This window comes from Corythoichthys intestinalis, chromosome 14 (genome assembly GCF_030265065.1).
Source record: "Corythoichthys intestinalis isolate RoL2023-P3 chromosome 14, ASM3026506v1, whole genome shotgun sequence".
Classification (NCBI taxonomy): domain Eukaryota; kingdom Metazoa; phylum Chordata; class Actinopteri; order Syngnathiformes; family Syngnathidae; genus Corythoichthys; species Corythoichthys intestinalis.
The window spans coordinates 35,350,541-35,375,742 of record NC_080408.1 but is presented as its reverse complement, the minus strand read 5'-3'; the positions used below and the strand labels follow the sequence as shown (position 1 = coordinate 35,375,742).

Below are 25,202 nucleotides of genomic sequence, written 5' to 3'. Positions count from 1 at the left end.
CTTTTTTTTTTCTAATTTAGCAATGAAATTTTTGATGACGCTTATTACGGTAATTCACAAAAACATTTTGTTTACTGAGTTTAATTCTACAGCGTGTTGATGACCAATAAACATCTGTGAAAGGGAGTCTCATGCCATCAACACCCACGCAGGCACGCGACGATAAAACGCAGCCGTGAAATTTACCGTCCTCGTTTTTATTTACCGCGCGATAAATGGACTCATTGCATATCGCGACAGGCTTAGCAACAATAAAACATGTCGATAGTTGGTTAGATGGAATTACGATCTGCCAGCTTGTAATTGTCTCTTGTCGTTTTCCAAAATTACAACTGGGTGACGGCGCTTTAGGTGTTCATTCACGGCCAACGTGCAGCCAAGTTTGGCATTGAAGAGACAGGACACTTTTTTGGCTTTGTTCCGCTTTCCCTGCTTGCATACCAAGCGTCCGACATTAAAAAAAAGAAAAATCTCCTGAACCCCCCAAAAGAATTTTCTCCTCGGAGCTACACAATTCACGTAGGTCACCCTTTTTGACCTCAAAACGGCGAATTTCATGCCTAATTTTTTAATTTAATGACCAAAAATAGTCCTTGCCCTACAAAAGGATGAAGGTCTTAAGTGACAAACTTTTGGATAGCTGACCACTGTCCCTGAAACACCAATTGTTTGTGTGTCCAGACGTAGCGAATGCAGAGAAGAAGCGACTAGAGGAAAAACAAAGGACAGCAAGGAAAAATCGCGGCAAGTCAACAGATGACTGGAAAACCAGGTAAATTGGGATCACCTTCACTTGTTTTACTCTGTACTGCTCTCATCTGGACGGAGTCCACTACTGCAACACTAGGAGACATTTGGTGATCCTGGAGGATAATTTGAAGAAAGAATTTAGGACTTCATTAATTATTGCTGTCAAATAACTGAAAATTGTTCAACTAATCAGTATATTTCTTGATCAATTTCATGAACTGTTGACAGTCAAAGATGGTTTCAGCAAGGAGCCAACCCGCACAACAAAGCTCAAGACTGGCTGTACTTGAAAAGCTACTGGGACAGGAAGTTCATGCAGCTACCTGACATCTACTAGGACTTACAAAGGTCCATTTGGACTTCTTTGCAACTTTAAATATGTCAGCGTTTTTGGTGTGACAGTAATGAAATTAACTATTAATTGCAGGTACATAAGGAACAATATAGAACACAAAAGACCTTTATTCTCTGGAGTCCTAGCAGTAAATCATGTTTTCAGTACTAATTTTTCATTTGATGGTTTTACGGTGTGTAGTTCTTTGCAGTTTACAAAAATGCTATAGAAATTTCATTTGGCTAACTTATTTTTTTTACATGGCAGGAACATGTACAGTATAGAGTAAGAACATTGCATCAGCTCAGTTGTATTTTTCTACCCCTAGCAATATGCATGTGAATCACTAGAACTATGCAACCACCTTCAGAACCTTCATCATGTGAGTCGTGGCTATTAGAGTATAAAAACTTATGATGGATAACTCTTGGTTTTGCTTGCTTTGATTAAAGAAATAAAAATTGTGTGTTGTATTGCATTGTGAGCCTTTTCATCTATACCAGGGGTGTGCAAAGGGGGCCAGATTTGGTGTGTTAAAAAAGTGGGGGGGCCGACCTTGGCTGACGTCCTTTACGTAGAGCAATATATTAAAGCAAATTTTAACAAGCCATTCTGTGTGTCACATTTGCTTTATTATTTTTTCTAAATAATTTCAACTAGCCTTTGTGGCGTTTTCTTTCGACTCTCGGGCTCTTGCAAAATACTGCTACTGTGAAATTAAACTAGCTTCAAGTTGCTGCGTTTCTTCCCTGTAATCTGGTCGTACATGTCAGCTTGTCTTATTTGGTAATATCGCCTCACACTGAACTCTTTAAAATCAGCGACTGTCTCTTTGCAAATGAGGCAGACACAGTTGTTGCGTATTTTAGTGAAGAAATAGTCCAATTTCCACCTATCCTTGAGGGGTCGGCCGTCGCAGACAACTGTTTTTGTTGTCGCCATTTTAGAAAATCGGAAGGGTCACACGTGGTAATGTTGCTTAGAGTGCTGCTGACTTTTAGTGGGTAAATGAGGAGATGCATTTAGTGTGTAAGCTACTTCATATTCTGGTAGCAGTACTGCTGAGCAATTAAGTCTGTGTGCGGGTCAGACGTTATTGATTTTATGACAGAGGCTGGGGGCCGGATGAAATTTGACCATGGGCCGCATTTGGCCCCCGGGCCGGACTTTGGACATGCCTGATCTATACTGACCCTACTTTCAGCCAGAGAAGCTTTGATTTTTGAAAATAACACGTTTCTCAAATCATTTTAATAGCTAAAAACTTGCAATATGAATGGATCTTGTTCACAGCAAAGTGTTCCATTGTGCATGTGACCCATAAAAACTAAGAAATCTGTGCAAAAAATGTCCACATAGGGAAAAATGTGCAGTGTATTCCAAAGGCCAGTAAACCGATCTACACAAATTATAATTTGTTGCTTCAAAATGAGAGCTGTAACAAATAATTTATGCCAAAAAGGGCACTGTTCATTTTTGGCTTGACTTCGATGCAAGGTCAATGATGACCTGCGGCTCTCATGGAGGCGAGAGCTGAGTGGATTCGCACGTGAAGTCTGTTTTCAAAGTCGTAGCCTGCAAAGTCCTCCTGCCAAAAAAAAAAATATTTTTCAAACATATCACATATGACACATCGCACTTTTATACCTTCGCCTGAAGCATCAACATGTGGCCTTTGGCTGCAGACTGGAGGGGTACAAAAAAAAAAAAAAATCACCTAAATGTAATCAAGGTTTATCAGAAAAGCATTTGACACCAACCTCTGAATCCTTGAGTATGCAGCCCAGTTCGTAGCAGGCGTAAGGTTGAACGTACGAGTTGCTCACCAGGCCGATCTCGTCGCGCGAGGCCACTTGGAAATACTGCAAATGCAACAAGTCCAGTCTCAAAATGGAAATTGAATTTCATCATTGCGGCTCTGAATACCTGAATGGCTTCTTTTGTGTTATTGAGGTATTTGCTCACAATGCCCAAAAGCAGGTTTTTCAGGCCCGCGCAGGACGCGTCATCAATTGCCTGCAGGACTGGAAAAGTACAAAAGGGTTTTTGATTTCTTTTTTTACAATTCCAAAGAGTAGATGAGTATACTGAGCAACATTTTTTTCTTTAAAAAAAATAAAATAAAATCTAGTGACTGTTCAGGTTTGACATCCGTTTTTAAACAATGTTCAAGCTATCCATTTGGCCTGGATATTATTAAATTGAACAAAACTAAATACAAATTAATCACTTGTTTTACATTGCTGCTGACTAACCCCACAAAAGATGGTCACATTGAGTCAAGAATTTGAATTGTTTTTTTATTTTAAACAGAACTGCTTCTGTTTTTGTCTGTATTGCAGCTGTTGGCATTTGCATTTTTTAAAAAATTTATAACAAGCAGGGAACAAAGGCTGGTGCCTTTTTGTTGCGAAATCTAGCGGTCGTGATAAACTACAGGTTAAGTGAAATCTTCTGCACCTTAGCCTGTATTCCGTGGACTGTTTTATTACTGAAATCTGTAGTAAATTGCCCAGTTGTTAAAAAAATCAAGTTATTGCCCCCTAAACCTAAATTCTAAGTAGACAGGACTTCCATTTAGTTTTCCATTGAAACTTGAATATAAGTAAAATACATTGTAAATAAATAGACTTCAAATTGTCAAGATAACTTATTATTTTAAGTAGATGTAACTCATGTTTTCTAATTTATTTATCAATGTTTGCAGACTTGAAATTTTGAGTTCACACTAGGCATATTGCGGTATGAGATTCTGACGGTATAATAACCTGAAGCAAAAATATCACGGTTTGACGGTATTGCAGCTCTAAAATTTTTTATTTTGACTTCTAGGTAACAAAAAAAACATTTTTTACATGTCGGTTTGCCCACCTAAACCGCGGCTGTCTTAACTTTCCTGTACCCGAAGTAATCCCAGACCAGCGACGGTTTTCTTCAATGGGGAAAAAAGTTCAGGTGTTTCATGTCCTCCAGCCAGCCTGCAGCACAGCTGACTCACTGACACTGAGCAACAACTTGAGGGGAAGGAGTGAGCCCTGCATTTATAGGACATAAAAAATAGCTAATACCGTAGTAACGGTATGAGGGAAAATTTTAGCGGTTTTGAAACTGATGTTTTCAGGCCATGGTATACCTTGAAACTGATAACTGGCAAATGCCTAGTTCACACTAAACGGAAGTCCATCAAAACTTGAAAGTACACGTTCTGCCAACTTTTTTTTCCCTCTAATAACAGTGTATAGTTAAAATACTGATTTGAAAGAGGAAAACTGAGATACGACCTATAACATTAACAATTATGTTGACAAGTGCTTACAACACATACCTCCTAACATTGAGTGAAGTTTACTAGTGGAGCAGTTGCAGAGCGCTTTCCACAGATAAAGAATCTCAATGACGGAGAGGATGCACAACTCTTTGGACAAACTAGGGGTCCTTAGCTTCTCTGCCTGTCACAACATAATGAGTCCTTAAAGAGAATGATAATACTCAGGGGCTGTGAGATATCAATAGAACTGTTATGTGGCAAGATGACAAATATGAATAAAGTTAACAAAAAAAATAAATTACATTCATGAGCAATAATCAAAAATAGATAAAAAATTACGAACATTTCCAAAAGTATTCCGGAAACAGCCGAATGGGGCTTTGACGTCACAGCCAGGAAACAAAAGGTCGAGGCATGTGCCATCGTTGTTTATCGACGAGAGAGTTGCGTTCATGTTTTATCAAAAAAAATCGCTAAAATGGTTCAAACCTGTCATGCTATGTGGTGTACAAATAGCCCTTTGTCACAATGTAGTACCCATGAGTTCCCGAACCCGAGAAAAAGAGCTGGACTATGCAAACAATGAGTAAAGTTCGTCCGTGCAAAGGCGGCTAATTTTGCAGACCCGGCCTCCGGCACGGTTTTGTGTGGTGCGCATTTTACACCTGAAAGCTATTCGAACTATGGACAAATGAAATCAGGTTTTGCTAAGAAATTGCTGCTGAAAGCAGATGCGGTGCACACCATACACGCGCAGCCACCTAAATGTCCCGAGATAACAGGAAAGAGGACGATGACTGGCACTGATGAGACCACCCCACCACCCCAGTCTAAGCAAAGGAGGGGAGCAGCCAAGCTCGAAATGGCCAGAGTGGGTACTCTTTCATAATAAAAATATTACGCATTGGATATAGGACTGGACACATGTATAAATTATCGCTCGTAAAATATATACAACAAATCCTCTAATCCCATTCATATTTGTGTCTGTTGGCAGAGCGAAAACCTATGATAGCACAATAAATGATAATTATTCTATACATTGCTTTGTTTTGCTGTCACGGTGTATCAGTTTCACAAAAAGAAATGCAAAGCAAACCATTCGGTGTTTTCCCACACGATCTGTTGTCGGTGTTTCATCAGTGTGATTGCTCCCCTCAATGATCGTTTCACTAGGCTGCATTGGCTTTCGTTTGGGCTCAAATTGATAACCCAAAACACCAAAGAAAGGTTCATAACTCTCCTCGTCACCATTAGAAGAACGTTCGTTACGTCGGATTCGTCGCTGCAACTAGAAAAAAAATTGTCCGCCATCATCGCCGCCATTCAGTACTAAGCACTGAGCCGGGTGTTTCCTAGTTGTGACGTCACGCACACAATATGCTAGATTTCCGGGATCTCGGGCGCCTATTATTTTCTTGGTGTTGCGATGTGTGTAATTACACGAAGTGGCATGATATGAATCCAAAAGACATGCGTTTATGGATAAATGATGGAATATTAGCATTTCCCCAGGTGTTGTAATACTATTTAACATGTTGAAAATTACAGCCACATGCATACTGACCTTTTTCAAGGAGAAGAGCTCTATTTGATTGTTCTTGCGTTTGAACAGTTTTGGGACGTCGTTGAAAACACTCGTGGCTCCCTGCAGGTCGCCCATGGCTCCTTGGCAAACTATTCAAACACAGATTAAGAGCAAATACCAACTCGGTGGTGGTTCTAAACAGTGTTAGCACCTCCGGTCAAATACGCGTAGTAGCACTGGGACCAGCGAGACTCGTTCTTCAGACGCTCGAAGGCCTTGAAAGACTCAGAGTAGTTCAGCTCGATCATGTTGCACCACCCTACAGTGTATGAGCATGTTTCAGTGCAATTGACATTCGCTGCCAACCTCTCCCAGTCAAAATGGATTGGACTTCTATCGCCGTCAATGGCAGAAAATGAGTTAACGAGTGAAGAAGAAACCTCACCAATTTCATACAAGCACACATGCTGGATCTCCCTCTGTTCTGAGGCCAGCTGTAAGGCGTTATTGAAAGATGTCAAGGCAGCGCTCATCTGACTCTGCCAACATACAGGAAGTTGCGTGAGGCGCTTGTGATGCAACATGTCACAACAGCATGCGGGTACCTCAAGACGCTGGATTCTGCCTTTAAAGAACATGAAGAGTGACGAGTCAGGGTAAATGGTCTCCCGCTCACGGAGAATTGCTTTGGCCTCCGCAAGGCCCGAGTGGCTATCGCTGCCGTCCAGGGCGAAGAAGGGCTGCACTACCGTGTGGTACCACAGAAGGGCCAGGCTGTCGCAGGACACATAAAAATAAAACATTAAGAGAGATTTTAAATAGAGCCTTGGAAGGAAAAAAAAAAGAATTGGAGGACATTTGGGCTTCAGAATTCTTTATGAAGTTCACTTTTGTAGTTTTCTGCTACAATTTCATCAATAAAAGATAAAAAAACAATCAAGGGCACAAATTTTATTAAATGATTCATCTGGTGTTTACAATACTTGGTATAATTATACTAACGGTTGGAAATCAGTACTAATGTTAGTGTTCTCTCGAGAGTAGAAGCTAGCTAATTAGCTAGCTGTTACTGTTGACCAGGACAAACAAACAAACAAACAAAAAAAAGGTCTTATTCCGATCATATGCATAACAGGATTGCATGAGGTAACTTGAGACCTTCAATTAAGGCTAACTACGGTATGAAAATATGAAAAATAGAAGAAGTGACAATTTTCTCTACTCATTCTTTGTGAAATCTGATGATGTCAAGTTCTCATATCATCATCGTATCATCATTTGTATTCTTCTATCATGCTAAAAGGTTATGGCAAACAGGGTTGCAAGCATATTGTGTGACATAAATTGCATAAATAATAATTATTATTTAAGGCACTAGTTTATTAAGACATTTCTCCCTTAATTACAAGAGTAGTGGCTTATGGTCCGAAAATTACCATTTTTAAAATTTGAAGGGTGGGGACGTAAAATACTAGCGGTCGACCAATATTTTGGCCAGCCGAAATGTGGACTTTTTTCCAAAATCAACATCATTAACAAACAAAAAAATAATCCGTTTAAAAAAATAACTATGATCAGGCATCTGTGTGGGCAACTCTGGCCAGCGCTGACTGATTAGAGAATTCCGGAAGGACCTCGCCGCAGCTTAAAGGCAGGCTCCTACAGGAATCTTCAGACTTGCCTGTATTGTAAATATTGTAAGATTTTTTTTATCTTGCGTGAGAGAACATGCAACGTTGCTCTAGCCTTTTAAGGTGTTTATTGAGTGATGCTTTCGCTCTAAATGTACGTTGTAGTGCTAACGTAGCATTCACGTTAGCATTAGCATGGCGAGCATCCGTTTAAACTCTCACTTGTCTACACCTCGTTGTGACGTCCTGGTGGGTTTAATTATTTGAAAATAATGTGCTGTCTTGCTGAGTGTGTATAATCATAAAAAGAAGTGCTGTGTTCGTTGGTTTGTTAGCACTAGACCGAATTAATCCTTTAAGTCGCAGGCAGTGTTGTCACGGATTACTTTAAGAAGTAATTTAATTACTGATTACTGATTGCACCTAAAAAAAAGTAATCTAGTTACTTTACTGATTACTTTGTTATCAAAGTAACTAAGTTACTTTTAAACTAACTTATCAGTTACTTTTTACCAATTTTTTTTCCTTTTGCTGCCTCAACATAAAAATAACTGAAAATATCATCGCGTGTAATTGAGTTTTTCCACATAAGGCTTAATCTTTGAGTTAGCGGGGGTTTAATTAGTCGACAAATAACTGACAAATTGCACAAAATTTGTTTAAATCAACTCCAACGACTGATTAAACCCGCGCTAACTGCAAGATTAAGCCTAATGTAAAAAATTCTGAACTTCCCCTTTGAAATAAAGAGCTAACTGTTAAAATGTTGTCTCCAAAAGTTGTAAAGCAATAAAACAATAAAAATTAATGAAATGAACAAAAATCCTACAACGTAAAGTTTTCATAATGGGTCAAAATCATTTTTCGAACAGATCACGAGACTAGCACCTCGGAGATTATCCTTTACTTTGCTAAGCCAAAACTACACCAGAAGCAAGATGGATATTTAAAATTTCTTTAAACCTAAGCTTTCAAACGCTGCCAACAACAACTTGAACAGTTGATTGAACTCGAACAGTGTCAAAATGTGTATATACATATATATACAGTATTGGCCAAAAGTTTGGAGACACCTCAAAGGTGGAAGAATGAATGTCTTCAGTGAGAATATACAATAGTAGTGAAAATATATAAAACGCAAAAATCATGAAGTGTGTCCAAACTTTTGATTCAGTCTTCAACATGCTTTTCCCCCAGTCCCACAAATGTTAAAACTTCGCCTATGATTACAAACTCTAAGTATAAAATGTACATAATTACACATATTATAAAGGCCTGTTACAAACTGTAGAAGTGCTGGCTGTCTCGTTACCTGTGGGCTTTGATTCGAGTTTTTTCGCGTTGTGCTGTAATTCCAAGTGCTTCCTTGTTGAAATGGATGTCGAGTTTTTTAGCGATCGACAGTCTTTCTGAGCCTGTGCAGAGTTTGCAATGCACGGAGATATTTTTGTCATCTTTACTGGACGGATATGTGAAGTAATGGCTGCATCTCCAGTGAGCAAATGCAGCCGTTTGTTGTATCTCTCCAGCTCCTTTACTGTTAGCATCCTGATAGGTAGCCACTAGCCAGGCTATGTTGTTGACCGCCGTGGCAGACGGCGCGCGCACAGGCAGGATGGTAATACACGTGACCCGTTTTTTCCCCCGATGAGAAAACGTGAGATGTGATGTCACTCCCAAACTCAAGCGCAGTACTTTCTTTTCAAATGCTCTTCGTACATGACTACAATATTCTTCATTCTACATACAGTATGAGGCAACAACAAAAAAGTAACGCACAGGCACCGAGGAAACTAACTTTAATCAGATTACTGGCTTGGAAAAATGAACGCGTTAGATTGCTCGTTACTAAATGGAAGTAATCAGATTACAGTAACGCGTTACTACTGGTCGCAGGTCATCATTACAAATTGGAAGCTGTTTGCATTTTTTTTCAATCATTTTTTAATTGTCTTTATACTCTATATGCTTTTAAAAAAGTATATTGGCCTCAAATATCAGCCTACAAGATCAGCTTTGGATATCGGCAATCGGCTGAAAATGTTTTTAGGTATCGGCATTTGAAAATCCCCTATCGGTCGACCTGTATAAAATACTCTCCAAATCTGGAATGACCCTTCAAAAGGTCTGGCTGAATGTCAGCTGTAACTATTTCAACTCACATACTCACGTGGCTAAGGGGGCCTTCATGTCTTTACTCTCGCTAGCGTATGTGAGCGCCGACAGGCCATGGAGACGGTCGCCGGGAAAACCCAGCAGGTTGACGATCTTGAGAAGGTGCGGGGGAACCATGGAGATGCACAGGTGGAAAAGGCCGTAGCCGAAGCTGACCGAGCCCTTGAGCCGATCCAGGTCTTCGGCACTGATGCAGTCTGGCCGCGGGGAAGGGCTTGGCGTGGTTGATGAGACCTGCTGCTCAGAGGCTTTCCTTCTCCTCCTACCGCTGCCGCCACCAACGCTGCCGCTGCATTCCTGCAGCTGTGTGATGTCACAGTAACATTTGTCGTACACTTTCCAAGCTTTGCGGAGGATCCAGCCTCCTTTTATGTACGCTGTAGGCAAAAAAAGGCAAACTTTCTATATTCCAAGAAAACATATTATCTGTCTTGAAACTACAAATTTCAAACAAATAACTGTACCTGAGAGTTCTTGTTTAGTAAAAGCGAGCACAGCAAGATAAACCTGGCAGTCAGCAATGATGATCTGCCTCTGGAGTCGTTCCACAGCCGCCAACCCTGACCTCCAAGGGTCCGTCTGCTCGGACAAGAAATAAGGCAAGCTGAAAAATCATATTTGCTTTCCTTTAACTCGTTGGCTGCCATTGATGGCAATAGTCGTCCAATCCATTTTGACCGAGTATGCAATCTTTCGATGTCAAAATGGACTGGACATCTATCACCATCAATGGCAGTGAAGCAGTATAAGTAAGAATCTTACGGAAAAATTGGTTTTTACAAATACATTTGTCTATGCATCAGATGAGAAATATAATAACGGCGTTATTGAACTTTCTGAAACACGGACATACAATATTTTTCGGACTAAAAGCTGCACCGGCCATAAATGCACAAAAAGAAGGAAAGAAAAACATAAATAATTCAAAGATTAGTATAAGTCATATTTTTGGAGGGAATTTTATTTTTTCAGAGACCAAAAACAAACCATTACACATGATAGTTAATAAAAGTAGTAGTAGTTAATAAAGATATTTGCATTACTATATACTGTAAACACCACAATGCCTTACCGTAATGCACATAATGCAAACGATGATACAAATGAGGGACGGCTACCTTGATTTTGTTGTTTCTTGTGGAGGCCGGCCTGACCGCAGTAGTTTTGCAGGTTAGCAAGTTCACAGACTTTAATGTTATGCCAACTCTGATGCAGGTCGGATTTTCAGTAGCAAAATTAGTGGCGTTTTCCCCACCTCGACATCATCTTTTTACCTCACAGTGGCTGCTGCTGGCCCCAAAAAAATTCTAATATCCCTCCTCTTCGAAGGGGGCGAACGAGGCGGCATGTTGTCGACATGAATTTGTCACAGCTGTTTGAGTGTGCGAGTTTGTGTGTGTGCCTGTGTTGCGAGGGGGGGGTGTCAAGTTGTCAGCCTGAACTAATTATTTGGTGCAAATATGGTTGCTTAAAGTTGATGGGGACAATTTGAGCATCCTGAAAAGTTGGTAGTGTCATGTCCCTACCATCCCAATGCAAATCTACACCCTTGGACAGTCACACAAAGTATTTAAGTCAACAAATGTCACATTTCTCAGACCTCTAATAATTAGGATAAACAAAAAATGACACTGCTTATGTATGGGGCGCCGTTTGTAAAGCAGCACATGCTGAAAATTACGACAACATTTTCTCACATTTAGTGCCACGCAGTGTTAAAAATGTGGCGTGAAATTTTTACAGTCACTTTTTTTTTTTTGCACATTTATAACAATGTTTAGCAACTTAAATATTTACTTTTAAATAATAAGTATTGGACTTGAATGTTTAAATCCAGAACTAAATATTTATAAAAATATATAATATATTATATATATATATATATTATATATATATTATATATATATATTATTATATATTAAATATAAAACTTAAATTTATATCCAAAATATATATTGAAAAAAAATAAAATTCTTTATTATCTAATTCTGTAAAGTTCGGTGAATCCACGTGTGAAACTAGTGGGGTTCGGTACTTTTAGCAAGGTTAAGAACCACTGCTTTAAACGGTTCCACCTAAATGTGTATTTTACCTAGATATTGTTATTATCACAATGGTTAATGTCCGAGAGCCGACTGCCACCGTTGAGTAGGTTTTATTCATTTTCAAGCAACGTAAACAAACAGTCTGAGCACCAGCTTTTATTTTCTTACTTCTGCTCCCGTGATGTGAATTTGCATATTACGCTAAATATTTAGTTTCACTGTTTCCAGATTTAAGATTTACATATAGTATTTAGATATAACATTTACATTTAGGATACAAGTATAAAATTCAGATTTAAGATGTACAGTGGGGAGAACAAGTATTTGATACACTGCCAATGGGTTTTCCCATTGGCAGTGTATCAAATACTTGTTCTCCCTACTGTATATTTCGGATATAAATTTCAGGAATATATTTAGTATATAAATTTAAAATCTATATTCAGGATACAAATTTAAGATTTACATTTACAATTTAAATAAATATTTAGTTCTGGATTTAAACATTCAAGTCCATTACTTATTATTTAAAAACAAATATTTAAGTTGCTAAACATTGTTGTAAATGTGCAAAAAAAAGTGACTAAAAATTTCACACCACATTTTTAACACTATGTGGCGCTAAATGTGAGTAAATGTTGTCGCAATTTTCAGCATGCGCTGCTTTACAAACGGTGCCCGATACTTACGAGCGCAGAAATTTTGTGATGTCAGCTATATCCACACACACACACACACACTGAAAGACTTGAGCACAGTTGCATGTCATGAGTAATAATTATGTCACATGGAAGGCCGAACATGGTAAGAAATCAAGCTACTCTGTTCCTAGCGATTTGACTCACCGAACGTTTCATCTTGTTTTTGAGAGTTTGAATGATGCCAGCGTTTTCGCTCTCGCATAGCCTCTCTGTGGCTTTTAGGTCTTCGGACGCCAACTGCATTTTCTCCTCTTCGAATGTCATCATGGCATTCTATGCGAGGGGGGGGGTGAAACGCAAGATACAGTATTTTATGTACAGGGATGCCTTTAGATATGAGTTCAATTTGGGAACAACAGCAGTGAAAGTTACCCAAAAATGTTCTAGGTTAAGTTTGGATTTAGAGTCCAGGAATGAAGAAAACCACTCATAATCTGGGAAAGCAGAATTACAAGTTTTCCATAATGTCTAAATGATTGTTAGTAAAGCAGTTCAGCAACATTTACATGGAAAGGAGCAATAGCGGTGCTAATTGTACAGCTACAATATCTCAAACAACAATTTCCTGACTCTGTAATGTCGGTGGGTGACGTCGACTCACCAGAAAACTGACAAAACTGGCGCCAAAGCTCATGAGAGGGCTGTGGTTTCTGTGGCGGGAAGGACAGAGCACATATCAGCATAGCCCGCAATTGAAACATCCTGAGTGATCATTCACTGTGAGCCCTGCCAGTTCACATCAATCGCCGTCAATGATAGCAAGGAATTAAATTTGGTAGTATCAGGCTTTTATCAGTTGAGTTAATGCAGGGTTCGGCAACCCGAAATGTAACCATATTGGAGCAAAAAAACAAAAAACAAATATGTCTGAAGCCTCAAAAAATTAACAGTGTTATATTAGCCTTATAATGAAGGCAAAACATGCTGTATGTAGCTCTCTTAGCTATAATGACCTACTATGACTAAGTTGGCTATTAACACATAATGAGCTTTCATGATTACTGTATTTTCCCCCCAGTAAGGCGCACCTGAAAGCCTTTAATTTTCTCAAAAGCAGACAGTGCGCCTTATAATCCGATGTGCCTTATATATGGATCAGTATTGGTTAACCATGGTATGACATTCCATTTAGCTCAGCTCCATCTTGTGGATGCATAACACAACGCCAACCACTTCCATGTGCCGATTATCGGTTACGAGGTATACCATGGTATGAAAACGTCAAGGTTTTAAAACTGCAAAAATTTTCCGTCATACCGTCTCTAAGGTATTCGCGATTTTTTATGTCCAAAAATGCATGGAGAAATCCCTCTCTTGCAGATGTAAGGCTCAACCCTCTCCCACCGGTTGTTGCTCAGTGTCAGTGAGTCAGCTGTGCTACACGATGGCTGGAGGAGGTGAAACTCCTGACCTTTTTCCCCCCATCGAAGAAAACGAAATTGCTTGTATTGGAATACTTTGGCAACAGAAAAGTTACAGACGGCAGCAGCTTAGAGGAAGAGGGCCAACCGACATGTAAAACATGTTTGCGGACGGTGGCTGCCGAGGAGGCAATACCTCCATTATCATTTCCCACCAGCTACGAGACTTAACTCCAGCCTGTTTAGTGTCTAGCGTTGGAAAAACATGTGGTGGTTTTTTTCCCTTCTCTGGCAACTGTCAGTGTTGAGAAAGAGGGTGTGTGTATAATGTAAACATGATATGAGTCATACACACGTGCTTTTTATGGAAAATAATTTAATTTATATTTGTTCTGATGGTAATAATGTTTAGCTGTGGCTGTGGGTTTAGACTCATCTAACGGACTGCATTTATTTTAATTTTATTTAGAATATATATATATGGCGGAAAACAGGTGACTTTAAGTTCCGCTCTGTGACCCCCAATTTAGAAAACTTTAAAAATTGTCCGATATGCATTTGTGATACATCATTGGAAAGCTTAAAAGCTCTCAATTTTCTGGGGGAAGAAAAATTTTGAACAGGAGGGCCTTTTTAAAAAAAAAAAAATTAAACAGCAAAACCCTATCTGGAAGTGAGAGCACGCGAGAGCAGAATTACAGACGCCATGACTTTAACGGGACATTTTCGCGTACTTACATTGTTTAGATCCAAAAACTCCACGTAGCATGTATCACTGAGTGTCAAGACACAGCTGTGAATGGCCACAGCTGGATTTTTGGGGGATTTTATGGGTGAAACATGGTAATATAACAAGGGTCACAATGCAAAAATTGCAGACATCAAGGAGTGGTCGAGATTTTCTTTTTCATACATTTACCCTTTGAAACATTTAAAAAAATTTTTTTTTTTTTTGTTTGGATCGATTGTTTATCATCTAACATATCAGAGAAAATGCAACAGTAACCAAAAAAATACAATTCAACGATAGTTATGAGGTAGATACCCGTGATTTTTTTGCAGACAACATTTTTTTCATTGTTACATAATTTATTTAAAAGTTTAAAATATGTGAGTGAATAATTTTTTAAAGTCGTTTTTTTTTTTTTAAACAAAATATGAGACATCAATTGATGATTCTAAGCTAAAAAGCGACAGACATTTTGAATAATAAATATAATTAATTACCTTCGTTTTATGGCAGGGTTGAAAACAAAGCGCTTGCGCGACGTCTGTAAACGGGGGTTTTCAAGCTAAAACGGACAAATTAAAAATAGTTCGGGGGCTTAATGCGCCATGAATCTGCTATGGCAGCATATTGGCATAACAGTTGTTTTGGCTTAAAATACAGCAGTTTCTTTTAAAGAGGAGTGCAAGAGCAGAAACGGCTTTTTCAGTCTTGTCTGTGTTTTCCGCCATATATATATATATATATATATATATATATATATATATATGTTTTTTTTTTTTTTAACCTAACATTATAATTAGGTTCAATTTGCTAATATGTTTTGAAAAATAAAACTCCTGTTCAATGGAAAAAAGTTTTTATTTGTTTTATTTATTTTAACCCAGATATCTCAAAGTAACACATGTTAGAGCTGTAATTGCAATACCGGGATATCGTGAAACTGTGATATTTTGGCTTAAGGTTATCATAGCGTCAGAATATCATACCGGCACATGCCTAGTACTGCGCCTTATAATGCAGCGTGCCCGAGGCACGAAAAAGGTTTTAAAATAGGGCATTCATCGAAAGTGCCCCTTATACTCCGATGCGCCTTATCGTGCGTAAAATACCGTAAATGGTCATTTTCCCTGCAGTGCATCCTAAAGAGAACGTGACTACTCTGTTATACAATGCCGCCTCAAGTTTAACTTCAATAAAATATTAATGAATTAGAGGATCGTTTATGTCAGAAACAAAAAATACATTTCCCTCTCGCATCTTTTTCCATTTTCAAACATTTTTAAAAAAAGCTCCAGGGAGCCACTAGGGCAGCGCTAAACAGCTGCCTGTGACTCTAAAGCTGCGGGTTGCTGACCACCGAGTTAGTGGCTAAGTCTTTCTCCCTTAATGAAACAACACAGCTTGCACCTTGGCAACAAGCTGTTTCATAAAGGCGCTGCATATTTAAGTGATTCAAAAGCAGGACACCCCCCAAGTGTTTAGTGTAATTAGGCAGAGGAGTGACATTCAAGCAGCCAGTAGGGGGGTCACATCATCACAGCCGCGAAACAGATAATCAGTGAAATAAAAAAAGACAAAATATGACATCTGGAAGGATGCAGAGGAGGATTTATTTCTCATTTCAGGCTTTTTATTTTTTATAAGTTCTTTGAAACAGCTGCCATGTAACAAGCATGTGATGCATTTAAAATATATATGCTTACTACTGAGCATGAATGCTACAACATATGACAAGGCGAACATCCAGACAACCTTATTATTGTGAGGTTAAGAATGTTTTGCCAGTCATGGGGCTGTTTGAACATCAGCAGCTCAATGCAAGTGTGTGAACATTTGCTGGAGGCTGTTTGAACAAGGCAAACATGTCTTCTTTTGACCCTTCAGATGGTGCTGTGCCGGTTTGAATTTGGGAATTTAATGGAGCAAAAGCACTTGTAATAAGAGGTGCAACAATGAATCAATTAATCAATAACCAATCACTTAAATTAATCGACAACTATTTTGATAACCGATTAATCGTTTAGGTTAGGAAATTCTTGGAATTATAACCTACGTATGTAACTTCTCAGTTGTAAATATCAGATTTCTTCATTATATTTTTGTTAAGTTAAAGTAGGACATGAACAAAAATCTGCTTTTACTTTAGAAGACAACAATTCACATTTTTGCCAATTTTCAGACATCTTGCCATCTAAACTAGCTTCTTAATAAGGCTGCAACAACTAACCAATTAAATCGATTAATAAATCAGTTGCCAACGAATTTGATAAACGACACAGTTGTAGACTACAGTTAAGTCAGGAAGCTGCAATAAAATATTATTTTTAAAGGAACTCATCCATTTTGTCTTCATTGCTACTTACAACAGCCTGAAAACTACTTCAAGGTAAATTGTGACCAAAGGTCACAGAATATGTCTCAACATTGGTAGGGAAAATATAATAGCATAACCTGCATGTACACTTTTTGCTCGGGACGGGACATTTCTCCTGAATATGAACCTTATTGATAGGCTAAATGATCAATGCAAAATAAATCTGTATAAAATGTTCGATTCAAACCTTCATTTTGAAAAACTACTAAAGAAACATTTTGAAGTGCAAGTCCCTTTATTAAAAAAATAAATAAAATAGGCGGCTACTCAAGACTCGAACCAAAGTACTCTCATGAAATTCTGATGTGTGATTTCATTACATAGATTTTTTAAATGTCAGTTCATGTTCATGTTAATGTCAGTTTCCCCTTGAAGTGGACCCATTCTTGGATATCTCCCCGTTTTGTTGTTGTTTTTTTTAATAAAGGGATGTGCACTCTAATGCCAGTGGGTTGCATTACCTTAATAACAATAAAGGTGTTCTATTCTATTCTGGCTTGAATGCAGTAGTTTTGCAGGTTAGCATGTTCACATATTTTAATGTTATGCTAACTCTGATGCAGGTTGGACTTTCAGTAGCAAAATTTGTGTTGTTTCCCCCACCCCCTCAACATTGATGTCTTTTTACATTACATACAGTGGCTGCTGCTGGCTGAAAAAAACTTCAAATATACCTCCTCTTCGAAGGGTGCAGAGGAGGGGCATGTTGTCGACATGAACCTTTCGGGGCTGTGTTGGGGTGTGTTTGTATGCCTGTGTGACGGGGGGTGGAGGGTCAAGTCATCAGCCAATCAAACGTGCGTTTGAGGGGGAAAAAATGGACCGGCACATTCAACAAGTGAAAAAGGAATCATTGTAAATCTGAACATAATAAAAATTATTCACTTAATAACGGTATGGTCGATTCTATCCTTACAACATATGGGAAGACAATTTCAATTACCTATATAACTGAAGTCATTATATAATAAAAGTAAGGTTGCTTAAAAGTTGGCGGGGATAATTCGAGAATCCTGCAAAGTTGGTGGTGTTGTGTCCCTACCGTGCCTTTGCAAATCTACGCTCTTGATTGTGACGGTAAGTCAAAGAAGAGACATTTATCTATCGATTCGATTAATCGTTTAATTAATCGTCCGATTAATCGATTAGGAAAATAATCGTTTGTTGCAGCCCTACTTGTAACGTCAGGGAATATTAAATAATATTGGACAGATGACTATAACGCAAGTAGGTAGGAATAACAAACAGGCATTTGTGGCGTAGGAAGACAAATAGTGGACAAATGTATCCAAATAGTCAATTGCAATACACTATCATGTATTAGAAGAACGCAATATTCCATTAATTTACTATATTTACTATACTATGCTTTGGGCTTGTGTGTGTAATTCAGTCACAACATAGATTAACTCATTGAATGTTTTTGACGGCAATAGACGTCCAATTTGTAGACGTGTACTGTAAGAGACCAAAAAAATGAGACATAGACAATAACGTCAACAAAATGTAAGCATTGTCACCTAAGCCTGAACAATGTATCGTTTAAACATCGCCATCGCGATGTGCACAAGCGCGATAGTCCCATCGCAAGGACGTGCAATAGTTTTTTTAATTTATTTTTTTCAATCCACAAACCTTTGTTCTGCTTAAATCACTCGCACAGTCTCCCTCTCACCCTCTCCCAGCTCTCAGTCACTGCCGCACTTGGTTATTAAAGTTAACAATGTCTTTGATCTTGCCAAAGAAGCTGACTTCACACCGGCAGCAATGTGTCAATCATCGTTTAACTTGTTAAACAATTTCTGCAAGGAAGCGCGGCTGGAATGAATGTGTGTGTGGGGAGACATATAAAATAAACGCCAGAAGTGATAATGAGGAGTTTGTGATTTCAACATGTCACTCCAAGAGTCAAAGCCAAGTTAGGTAAACAGGAGCATTTAATAAAGCCATGCATTTTTCTACTACAGTACTTTATTCTTGTTTAAAAATGATTCCGTGGGACAGTTATGTTTAAAACTGATCATAATTATTACAACTGAAGTACATTTATTAATATACATACATACATATATATATATAGTAGGGGTGTAACGGTACACAAATATCTCGGTTCGGTACGTACCTCAGTTTTGAGGTCACGGTTTGGTTCATTTTCGGTACAGTAAGAAAACAAAATGCAAAATATAAATGTGCTAGTTGTTTATTACACACTTTTGTGCTTTCAACATTGGGAACATTAGCCTATTCAAAGCTAGAATTCTGCTCAAAAATAGAAAATACAATATTCTGAAATGTAGATATTTTGAAAAACAAAATAAAAATAACTTTGGCTAAGACTTTTTTTTTAATAAAAAATATCTGATGTGCAAAATTGAACAGTTGCAACACTGAACAGTTTCAAGTTTCTCATATTAACTTTATGACCACAGCCTCGAAAAGTAAGGGTTATTAGGGCTGTCAAACGATCAAAATTTTTAATTATATATATACTGTACATTCAAAATACTGTACATAAGTACTGTATTTGTTGATTATAACAATAAATCCACAAGATGGCATTAACATTAACATTCTTTCTGTTGAAGACATTTTTTTTCTCTGCAAAAACAAACACACAACAGAGCCTTAGAACAGTAACTGAAACAGTATTATTTATAATGTGTGCAAAGTGTGTGTAGTGTACACATAAATGTGGCCCTCTTTCCTACTCATCCTCTAGCCAATCGCTGAGGCAAACCAACTTATTTATATTTTCTGAGAGTTGTTCCATCTATATTCTTTTTATTTTGAATTCCCCACCCAGAGGGCCAACCTGCTTCCATATTTACATTTAACCGTTACCCACGCTGCTCACTGCCCTTCTGAGTGGTGCGACGGCCCTGGCCGTTTGTTATCTTTTTTGAGACTGTCAGTCATCTGATCGCCGCGTCCGCCAGCTGGCTGCCTCCCCACCCAACGTGGCGTACTCTGATTGACGCCGGACGGGCAGACGACGTCTCCGCCGCTGATGGGCCATCTGAACTAGCCGCTGTCTGACATGTATCCATTATGCAGCGCTTTGTTTACATTTGCGGCAATAACGACACTTGCTTTACGGCAGCTAATCCGATACACGGTAGTACTATTAGGCCGTTGTTTGAGCTTGCATACCCGCGTGTGTGTTGTATTGTGCCTGAGTCTTGTTAACCAAATAAAGGCAGCGTTAACAAAAGTCATCTGACCGCTCGTCATTTTACAGTCAACACTCTGAGAGTTCGCAACTTCGCATTTGACAGCATGCGTGCCGCGTACCTCCTCGCCAGCTGTTTGCTCGCCATTCACACACCTGTGCATTTGATTGCTATTTTGTTACACTCCTGCTTTTTCGGTGAGGTATTTTGTGTTCATTCGTTATTGGATCGTTTTTGTTCACCGCTGCAAATAAGACCACCGCAGCAGTAGAGGTAAACTGCCGTTTTCGTTCAACCTGTTTTGTTTAGTGTAAAAGCCAGGGTAGTGGCTGTATTGTTTTTTCTTTTTTACGATCGGGGTTTACTTCGCGGGTGGGGTTTAAGTGTAGTTTCATTTTGTTTGTTGTTTTGGCCTGGGCTTACGCTGAAGCCAGCTTCTTCCGCATTTTGTATATTTTGTTCATTGCAAGTTCGACTTGTGTGAATAAATTTGTGTCCACTTGCAACTTGTGTGCGTGGCTCGTTTTATGTTACGCCCTTAGCGAGCTGTCCGGGGGACGTAACAGTTGGATTATGGGATGCATGTGCGGGCATTCCGCGCTTGCGTTGAATGCGTCAAATATTTTAACGTGATTAATTCAAAAAATTAAATACCGCCCGCTAACGCGCTAAATTTGACAGCACTTTACATTACGTCAGAAACTCGTTGGGTACGCCTCCGTTCCGAACCGAGGACCACGTACCGAAACGGTTCAATACAAATACATGTACCGTTACACCCTTAATATATATATATATATATATATATATATATATATATATATATATATATATATTTACTTATTTTTAAATCATACTTTGGTGCTAAAAAGGGAGAAAAAATGTCTTATATGTATCTCTTTCCAATGCTAAATCTGAATAAATACATTGAGCGCGCACACACACACACACACACACAAAATTGGGGGGGGGGGCGCTATTTTGCCGTTTTTCACTTATAGTGGCGGGATCTGGTCCGTATTAACCACGAAAGATGATGGAATACTGTACACTGTGGTCATGGTGGGTCATCCAAACTCTTTCCAAGCAGCTATTCAAGTTATCTAGTGAAAATTTCTTTATATTTTTTTTAATATCGCAATATATCGCAAACCCCAAAAAATCGCAGCAATAGTTTTTTGCCAATATCGTTGAGGCCTATTGTCACCTGTATTACAGACAGTAATGTAACAAATCCATTGCCACATCATGTAACGCGTCAATGCAAGCGGTCAATGAGCAAATACTCACCTGTGCGCTCTGAAAAGCTTGTCGCTCTCCTTAAATCCATTATTGAGAAGCAAATTAATGCCTCGGAGTGCCAGTTCTGCATCGTTGACAGCCTCCCTTTCTTCGTCTTCCACGGTGTCCCGCGCGTCTTCCAACGGGGCCGCCATTGGAGGTGGCCAGCACCGGGGAGTAGAAGCCAAATGTGGCCACGACAGGCTACTCGGTGGCGGTAAGGGGGGAGGGCTGCGCGCGGGCTGCCTGCTGACTTTACTTAAGGACAAGACAGTCTCAGCCAATGGCGCAGTTTGGAGAAGACCCCTCCATGACGATAGATACTTCTACTGTCTTGGCAGTAGCACGTTTTTAGGCCACTCTTTCCGTTAAAAACACAATCATGTCTACGTCGCTGTTAACTAGTCAGCTCTCACACGCAGCTGCTGGTTCGTGTACCAGTCAGTCACAGTACAGGAAGTATGCTGCCTTCAGGTGTCATTGGATTTTGCAGTAATACAGCTGCAAACGCAAAAAAAAAAAAAAAAAAAAAAAAAAACAGAGTCTGGCTGTAGGTAAAACGATGAATGAAATTAATTCATTAAATGTTTCAAATGAAGTCGCAGCTTTTAACACATTCGTTTAATTGTAGGGGCGCGAACGTCTATGTTTGTACAAACTATCAAGTGCACAAAAATAAAAGCATAATTTCATTCCGCTATTACTTTCAAAATAACATGAAGTCAATCAACTAAATGCATCCGCCGCTTCAGCAGCGAGTTTCTGTAAGTTATTCGCTTATGAAAAATAATAATTCATACGAAAATATTGAATGGAAGCGCACTTGGCGTTTGCCTAAAAAATATCTGTTAAGTGATAAAGTTAAAGAAATTACACTCAAAATACTTCACAGGTGTTATCCTGTAAAGACAACAATCGGTCTTTGTCAGTCACGTGCCCAAACTAGCGGACACGCCCCCATCCGCCATTTTGAGTGTATCACGGATGTAAACAAACCAGAACAGGAGTAGCTCCGACGCACATTACTGCCTCCAACTTCATCGCTGGATATAAAAAAGTCCCTCGTTTACGGTATCAGCACTTACATTTTAAAAACTATAAATCTCTCGAAGCTCACGGACATTTAACGAATGGCTCGGTGCAGGATCTTCGCATTTTGACCGCAGGACTGCGACAACACAGTCGTCACTCGTTGCTACTCTAAGAAACATGATACAGCTCTTACTTGAACATCCTTGAACTTGAATTGTACCTTGAATATCATCTTAAACATCACATGACTAAAACAGGTCAAGGAACTGTCATAATGACATGCAAATTCATGTATATTGCACAATATATTGTTTCAGTGTTGACATTGCCATGCAAAGATGTGCAATTCTCTCAATGCAGGACTTATGTGAAGTGGGACAAATTTACTTGAACACGTTATTCTACAACTAGTGTTATTTTACTTCATATGCACGTTTTATATTTCCTTGTATTGCTATTTTCTGTTTAGCATTGTGCTGCTGCTGTGTTTTGATTGAGAATTTGAGTAAAAATTATAAATCCAAAAAAAGTAAACCTGTCAAACATCTCGTTTTGTTAGCAAACATTGTATTTCCTATTCAGTGTTTATCTCCACCAAATTGTTTGAATGTAATTAGTAAAAAAAAAAAAAAAAAAAAGTACTTTTCATCATCAAAACCAACACTAGTGTTTTACGTACCTAAGAGAGGCAAGGAGTCAAGACTTCAAAATTGTCACTGACATACTTTATTAAACAGGTTTAAGTCATCTACAAACGTATAAAAAAACTGCTTGTCATAAACTACAAAAAGAAAATTGTACTATACTACTGTTGGGCAATGGCTTATCAGTGCACAGCAGAAAGTGACCTTATCCAACATTGTGGCTTCTTCACCTTCACATGGAAGAATCATGTTTATGGGTATGGTTCCTGTTAAGATCTTATACTTCTGACAAACATTTCCGATGACCCTTTCAACATGGATTCTCAAATGTGCTGACAGCGGCTTTTTGTAAATGCTGGGAGTTTGACATCTGAACACTACATGCCCACACATTCTTGTATGTTAAAACCTCTGTCAGCCAAGACAATGTCGCCAGGTAACAAATTATCAAAAAAAAAAATCACTGTTCAGGGTTATATGTTTGTCACTTGTACGCCCTCCCCAGCCTTTTGATAAGAAACAAATGGCTCCCTTGGGTGTAATACATATTAAATACTTCATAGTGTGGTGGTGCTTGTAGCTGGAAAACATTTGGGCACGTGCTTTCGGATTTGATGGGTTTTCTGTGAAAATTTCAAAACGATCAATAATCACAGTCTGTGTCACATCCTGATTGATGTTGTGCGTCTCATCCTCTGTGATTAGCTGATCACCTTCTTCTCCAGCTTCATGTGTCCCCTCTTCAGTCTGTAGCTGACCACTTTCTTCTCCAGCGTCGGGTGTCCCTTCCTCATTTTGTTGGTGACTGTTTATTTCACCAGGCTCAGATGGTCCCTCCTTGGTCTGCAGCTCTTCAATGTTTGCATCCTGCTGGACCCCCATCTCTGGTGCTTGCAGTGTCTCTTTCCGTAGCTGCTCACGTTCGTCTTGCAGAGCATGCAGTGTTTGTCGGTGTAACAGATGTGTGTCCCAGATGTAGGGATGGTGCCCAGTCTGGGTCAGTCTCCATCATTTCATAAGCTGGTTCACCTGCAATCACAGGTTTTATTTAGAAAGCTAGGTAAGATTAGATATTTCCATGGCATTTCACTTTCGTAAACACTTAATCAGACATGCTACCATCCCATCAGATCTCTCAGATCACAAAAGGAAATCTCGCGCATTGATAAATATTTCTGTGCATTTTTGCTGTTTATCTTTTAAATCATTCACTCTATAATGTTTTTATAAACGATGACTGAATAAATTAAACACTGATTTATCACCTACAGATTAACCCATTTCAACTGCCCTCCCTCTTTGCCTGTAGTTTACAAGTGAGGCTAGCTAGCTAAGGTTAGCCAATGAGAAAATAGCGACTTTAGAAAGCAAAAAACCAGCATATTCAGTATCAATACTTTGAAAAAAACTCACTTGGCTTTATGAAAATGCCGAGAGCAAACACGCCGGAAGGGAGATATGGTGTAGAAAGTCGTTTCACCGCTGCGACCCAGGCCATCCGACGCCGCTTCGTTAGTTCCTCAACCTGCTGTCTATAACCTCTTTTCCAAGAGGGAAAACGAAAAAATCTCACGTCGTGGTCAACTTTGCTGCCATTTTTGTCGTGTGATTTAGTATGGCAGCCTTTCAAACAACACGAGTGTCCCATTTATCAAAGACAATGATGAAAGCAAAGACGATTCTCACTGCTCAGTTGTTTACAATAAGTGTACACTCAAAATGGCGATTCAACCCACAATGCACTGCGGCTTTTGACAGCGTTACGTCACCTGACAAAGTCCGATGGTCGTTATGTTGTTTTTGTGCAAATGCAGAGGAAACTTTCCCATTTGTTTTGGGAATGTACTTACTCTCACATCTTTTGGGTTGACCTGAACAATTTTATCAACTCCAAAGTTCAGCCTTCATTGAAAATAGTTTTTAGACATATTTTGTTTGGCCTACCATACATCGAAGGAGTAGAAATAGTAAACGATATGTTTTAAATCTTATTTTAATTTTGGCAAAATTTCACATCACTTTGTGAGATATGTAAATCAAAGACCAAATTTTTATGTGTTTGGAAAATGTTTTCTTTATATTTGGACGATATAAGTTTCTCTTTGAACCCCAAGGCTATAAAGACCAAGAGACTGTGCAAACAATACAGCTTGTGTTAAAATAACTCCGACCCTTTTA

The 25,202-nt window shown here is 38.9% G+C and overlaps 2 protein-coding genes across 11 annotated transcripts in view; one reads left to right on the top strand and one right to left on the bottom strand.

Annotated features, from left to right (window-relative positions):
- The window catches only part of LOC130929818 (oxysterol-binding protein-related protein 1-like), a 44,678-nt gene extending 42,591 nt beyond the window's left edge, over positions 1 to 2,087 (top strand). For 5 of the 10 annotated variants that reach the window (XM_057857354.1, XM_057857352.1, XM_057857351.1 and 2 more), the window contains 2 exons: positions 682 to 772; positions 979 to 2,086. In XM_057857354.1, coding sequence (XP_057713337.1) covers positions 682 to 772; positions 979 to 1,087 — 200 coding nt within the window. In that variant the 3' untranslated portion in view covers positions 1,088 to 2,086. Of the gene's footprint in view, positions 1 to 681; positions 773 to 978 lie in introns of all 10 variants that reach the window. The other 5 variants (XM_057857348.1, XM_057857355.1, XM_057857347.1 and 2 more) reach the window with 3 other exon arrangements.
- LOC130929819 (tetratricopeptide repeat protein 39C-like) lies at positions 18 to 21,802 on the bottom strand. Its single transcript, XM_057857357.1, has 14 exons — positions 21,358 to 21,802; positions 13,034 to 13,082; positions 12,577 to 12,705; positions 10,151 to 10,265; positions 9,682 to 10,063; positions 6,486 to 6,654; positions 6,326 to 6,419; positions 6,092 to 6,199; positions 5,920 to 6,029; positions 4,410 to 4,533; positions 3,011 to 3,108; positions 2,845 to 2,946; positions 2,732 to 2,770; positions 18 to 2,672 (listed from the first exon to the last, which is right to left on the bottom strand). The coding sequence occupies exons 1-14, from the start codon at positions 21,501 to 21,503 to the stop codon at positions 2,583 to 2,585; spliced, it is 1,755 nt and encodes a 584-aa protein (XP_057713340.1). The 5' UTR covers positions 21,504 to 21,802; the 3' UTR covers positions 18 to 2,582.
- Between the last annotated feature and the right edge of the window lie 3,400 nt (positions 21,803 to 25,202).